The 6,000-nt window shown below is 36.4% G+C and overlaps 1 protein-coding gene across 1 annotated transcript in view; it reads right to left on the bottom strand.

Moving 5' to 3' along the window:
• LOC142350961 (uncharacterized) overlaps positions 1-6,000 on the bottom strand; it is a 114,093-nt gene that overhangs the window by 7,094 nt on the left and 100,999 nt on the right. The window contains exon 13 of the mRNA XM_075402988.1: positions 742-2,744. Coding sequence (XP_075259103.1) covers positions 803-2,744 — 1,942 coding nt within the window. The 3' untranslated portion in view covers positions 742-802. The remainder of the gene's footprint in view (positions 1-741; positions 2,745-6,000) is intronic.

Below are 6,000 nucleotides of genomic sequence, written 5' to 3'. Positions count from 1 at the left end.
TGTTGGTAGTGTAGGACAATTGTGCAGCACTTTGAGCTAAATTTTTGGAAAACTTTAGCAGGTAAATTCATCAAAAAAATTTCAAAAATTGCTCAAAACTGTCCGAAAAATCAGAAACTGAAAGACATATAATTTAACAATTCTCTTTGATGCAATTTGACTTGAGGGTGGATGCGCATAGACACTTGCATAACATGCCTGTTTTCCAGTGAATGTGTCAATTTTTCGATACCTTAATAACGAAGTGACAAATTGTCATTTTTATGCCAGCAAGAAGACTTCTTATGGCAACTTTCAGGTTTTAGTACTCATAGGATTAAAACTGACCACAAATGGAGTGACATGTTTACTATTCACCTATCAAATAAAATAGTGGTTTTTGGGTGCATTATTTTCATTTCTGTATATAATCAGTTAACAAATACTAGAAACGACAATGTATTGTGGGAAAAATAAACTAAATTTCTTTTAAAAAATCATTTTTAAAGATACCAATTGGCATGTGGAGCGTGTTCAATTAAAACTTAGAATATTTGCGCACGTATACTTTTATGGATAACTGTTAGCAAGCTAATAATATTTCAAGAAAACTTGGCATATTTTTTCGCAACTTTTTGAGAGAAAGTTTGAATAAAATAGATCTGTCAAAAACAAATAGATACTCTTTGACCAACGATGTAAAAAAAATGAACAGAACAATATAAAAAATCCCAGAAAATAAACAAACTGTGGTGAACTTACAAGGCACTTGTGAGACCAGTGGACCGACTTGACGGTGCGCGGATTTCTCCTGTAGTAGCAGTCACACTTGTTGTCGACGAAGTTGTAGGTGAGGTTGTGCTGCTGGTTGATGACGACGTTGTCGATGAAGTGGTAGGTGATGACGTGCTGCTTGTTGTTGATGATGATGTTGACGAAGTGGTAGATGAGGAAGTGCTACTGGTTGTTGATGACGTAGATGACGATGTGGTAGGTGAAGATGTGCTGCTTGTTGTTGATGATGATGTTGACGAAGTGGTAGGTGATGATGTGCTGCTTGTTGTAGATGATGTAGTTGACGAAGTTGTAGGTGAGGATGTGCTGCTAGTTGTTGATGATGATGTTGACGAAGTGGTTGGTGAGGATGTACTGCTGGTTGTTGATGATGTACTCGATGAAGTTGTTGGTGATGATGTACTACTGGTTGTTGATGATGTAGTTGACGAAGTTGTAGGCGAGGATGTGCTGCTAGATGTTGATGATGATGTTGACGAAGTGGTAGGTGAGGATGTACTACTGGTTGTTGATGATGTGGTTGACGAAGTTGTAGGTGACGATGTACTGCTGGTCGTTGATGATGTAGTTGATGAAGTGGTAGGTGAAGATGTACTACTGGTTGTTGATGATGTAGTTGACGAAGTGGTAGGTGAGGATGTACTGCTTGTTGTTGATGATGTAGTTGATGAAGTGGTAGGTGATGATGTACTACTGGTTGTTGAGGATGTAGTGGACGAAGTTGTAGGTGACGATGTACTGCTGGTTGTTGATGATGTAGTTGATGAAGTTGTAGGTGACGATGTACTGCTGGTTGTTGATGATGTAGTTGATGAAGTGGTAGGTGAGGATGTACTACTGGTTGTTGATGATGTAGTTGACGAAGTGGTAGGTGAAGATGTACTGCTTGTTGTTGATGATGTAGTTGATGAAGTGGTAGGTGATGATGTACTACTGGTTGTTGATGATGTAGTTGACGAGGTTGTAGGTGACGATGTACTGCTGGTTGTTGATGATGTAGTTGACGAAGTTGTAGGTGACGATGTACTGCTGGTTGTTGATGATGTAGTTGACGAAGTTGTAGGGGTGAGGATGTGCTGCTAGTTGTTGATGATGATGTTGACGAAGTGGTAGGTGATGATGTACTACTGGTTGTTGATGATGTAGTTGACGAAGTTGTAGGTGAGGATGTGCTGCTAGTTGTTGATGATGATGTTGACGAAGTGGTAGGTGATGATGTACTACTGGTTGTTGATGATGTAGTTGACGAAGTTGTAGGTGACGATGTACTGCTGGTTGTTGATGATGTAGTTGACGAAGTTGTAGGTGACGATGTACTGCTGGTCGTTGATGATGTAGTTGATGAAGTGGTAGGTGAAGATGTACTACTGGTTGTTGATGATGTAGTTGACGTAGTGGTAGGTGAGGATGTACTGCTTGTTGTTGATGATGTAGTTGATGAAGTGGTAGGTGATGATGTACTACTGGTTGTTGATGATGTAGTTGACGAAGTTGTAGGTGACGATGTACTGCTGGTTGTTGATGATGTAGTTGACGAAGTTGTAGGTGACGATGTACTGCTGGTCGTTGATGATGTAGTTGATGAAGTGGTAGGTGAAGATGTACTACTGGTTGTTGATGATGTAGTTGACGAAGTGGTAGGTGAGGATGTACTGCTTGTTGTTGATGATGTAGTTGATGAAGTGGTAGGTGATGATGTACTACTGGTTGTTGATGATGTAGTTGACGAAGTTGTAGGTGACGATGTACTGCTGGTTGTTGATGATGTAGTTGATGAAGTGGTATGTGAGGATGTACTACTGGTTGTTGATGATGTAGTTGACGAAGTTGTAGGTGAGGATGTGCTGCTAGTTGTTGATGATGATGTTGACGAAGTGGTAGGTGATGATGTACTACTGGTTGTTGATGATGTAGTTGACGAAGTTGTAGAAGACGAAGTACTGCTGGTTGTTGATGACGTAGTTGATGATCTAAAAATTTGTTCCAGTTGCATTGGTACATTGCATTTTTTTCCTGTTAAACATGTATGGAAATTTTTTCATGAGATTCCGTAAAATTCCGTCTGAACCTACTGAACTCAACTGAAGCACGATTAAAATATTTTTGAAGATAATTCCGAAGAACTACAAATCAGAACTAAATTGTAATGATAAACCGACTATTATTTTCAAAGTTGAACAATTTTTCTGGTTCATGCCGCTTTGTATTGGTTGTTATTATTAGCATTGGAAATCAAAATAACAGACGAATGGAGATCATAATCAATCTCAAACATTAAAGCAAGGGCAGTCAAGCAAAATGTTACTTTCCAATTTGGACAAATATCCAAAACTGACCAATCACTTCTATTTCTTCATCACAAATATGTACTGTTTGATAAAAACAATGTTCTCTCAATAAAATATCGAGGTGAAGATTTAGATTTTTTACAGAAATATAGAGATGACTTAGATTTTTATGGATAATTGTCTAAACCTGGCGCGGAATCTTAAAAAAATTGATTTTGCCAAACGAAAAATTTTTTTTTGTGACTACAGTGAAATTATAGCATATTTCTAAGATGCAATTTTATAACAACAGAAAAATTGAAAAAGTTTTTGAAAAAATTATACCCGTTGATAAAAAATCAACATGAGTAATTGTTTTGAAAGCAATTCCTTCCAATTTTTGCCATTGAAACCATCTTTCAACGCAAAATCCACGTGGCATAATAATTGACAGTTTAAACTACATTCCACAATTTTTAGATCTTGAGATATGAAAAGAACATACGAGACCGAGAAATGGTAATGAAGTACCATTCCCAGCCCGAAGTGCCACTGATATGACCTGAACTTGATCCAAAGAAATTATGCAGGAGTTTTGCTTGACTCAAAATGCCATGCTCCGTTTAGCCGGACTCAAATTGCTCAGAGTAGACTTTCACTCTACCTTCGTTTTTACTCTTGACATCAATTGCCAAAAACTAAATGCTGCGCTTTAGCTAAACTCAAATCATTGAAGTATAAAAATTGCGTGGCGCTACTGTAACATAATGAGCCGAGAAAATGTCTATTTATGAGTCTGTTTTCCCCAGGAAAATTTGACATGCAATTCCTTTGCTCATTAATGTTTTTAACGGAGACAGCAATTATATTCTTTCATTCGTTGCAATTCGCATAAATTTCAAAATTTAGGAGGGGAAACAAAATAACAAAGCCACATTTTTGTCATGACTAATGGGAAGAAGGACATCAAAATTAAGAATTTTTTATCCAATCCAGTAATACGGCAATATAGTACAGCTGAGAGATCCAATTTATAATAAGTATATCTTATTCGTTAAAACTAGAAACTTTCGGTTTTTTCCAAGTGTCTTTTATGTTGTATTGCTCTGGTGCAACGCTGTTTAGTCTTGCTCCTGGCTATTTCTATTTGAACGAGATCAAAACAAAATAATAAAAATTTTTAAATAATTGCAATAAAGGAGACTCATGATAAGACCTTTGCTCGACCCATGAAAAGACCATGTGCGACCCAAAAATCCCAGGACAAAAGAATGCTCGAGCGAAGATGCTCATGAAAAGACTTTTGATCCACCCTTCTCGCCTGTGATAATTTAGTCAAAAAAGGACCCCAATTCGCATTTTTGAGACTTTGTTCTGTGAAGCAAAACTTTGATTTCCACTTGAAAAAAAACACGTTACGAGCGTCTTCTGATACTGAAAAACATCTACTTACAAAGAAAGTGGCGGACGTTTTCCGGTGCCGATTTCTGTTAAATGCCGAAAACGGCTAAAATTTGTGAAATTTGTTTCCACAAAGCAATTAAAAGCCTTAAATTGTAAAATAGGATCAAATAAACGTGAAAAGTAGTTACGTGCGGCTGTGAGGCCATTTCACAAGATTTTAAGCCTTTTAATACTGTTGTCGCACAATTTTTTGATTTCATGTTTTAAGATACTAAAATGAGGATTATACTGCAATTAATCTGCCGCACAATTCTTTGCAGAACACGCTTCGTCAAACACAGTTTGCGGTGAGAGCAGTTTTCACTTTTCAACTTCCAGTCTAAAGGTGAAAAAAATACTGACTGGAATTTCCATATAGGGCATCGCTATTTCGTCCGTGAAGTTCGAGAGTCAGTTTCATACGCACAATGTATGAACATAGCAAAAGTGAAATCTGGTAAAAAAAACGAGTAAATTTACTAAAAATTTTTGTCTCGGTAGACGCCCGTAATGCAGAGTTTATCACAGATGTTGGGGGTTCCTTTCTTATCCACAGCGTGTTTTCGACGTCTATTCCCGCAACTTTTTTATACATAGATTTCTGATGTCTATTCTTCCGTGCTTTATATCAATGATGTGTCATGTGTTACAATCAGGCGTTAGTTACCGAAATTCAATTGAGTGTTAAGAATACAGAGCAATAGAGCTAGTGCAAAAATCCAACAGTGTTTTCCCTTTTCCTTAAATACGTCGCAATTAACTAATACATTTCGAAAAAAACTTGGAATCTGTCACGTATTTGTTAATTAATAAATATTAAATTAGATATATTATTATTATCTGGACGGACTATTCAAGTTGTAAGTGATGAAGAACTGTTTAAAAACCGACGACTCCTCGATTGAAGGGCTGTCATTGATTTACTGAGAACATTTTGGTTAATGTGACAGTTGTATGTGAGCGACATCAAAATAATATCAACTTTTCAGGAAGTTGATTTTGTATTTTTCGTTTCGACAACGATTTAGAAAAACATTGTTCTGTAAAACTATACTTAAAGTAAGCATCACACAGCTCCGAGAAGTGCAGTTTGTTTGTATAGAGAATGAAATCAAGGTACAAGTTTTTTGCTAATTTGTCAGTTTTCAGTTTAAAAAATTCATGCTATACGAATCTTTTAACAATATCAATATACGAATGAACAAAAAATTTGCACGCAACTAATCACCTAGATTGAATAATTTACTAGATGCAGTGATCAAATGAAGAAAAAAACAAAATTTCCCTTTCCAAAAAGTACAAAAAGTTACGAACTAAAGATAGAACCGTAAACAATGCATTGCCCCGTGACAGTGGATTGAATTTCATTTTGATTGATTAGAAATCATGTTTAAACTCATTAATCTCAGGTACATTTTTGGCAGTGAAATATTGATTTTGATAGGGTTGATGCATTTATGACTTCTTTTGAGATTTAACAACTATATAATTCTCACAAATATAAGTCAAAAACACT

The sequence above is a fragment of the Convolutriloba macropyga genome, chromosome 12, assembly GCF_964194025.1.
Source record: "Convolutriloba macropyga chromosome 12, txConMacr16.3, whole genome shotgun sequence".
NCBI classification, from domain to species: domain Eukaryota; kingdom Metazoa; phylum Xenacoelomorpha; order Acoela; family Convolutidae; genus Convolutriloba; species Convolutriloba macropyga.
This window is presented reverse-complemented; position numbering and strand designations above follow the sequence as displayed.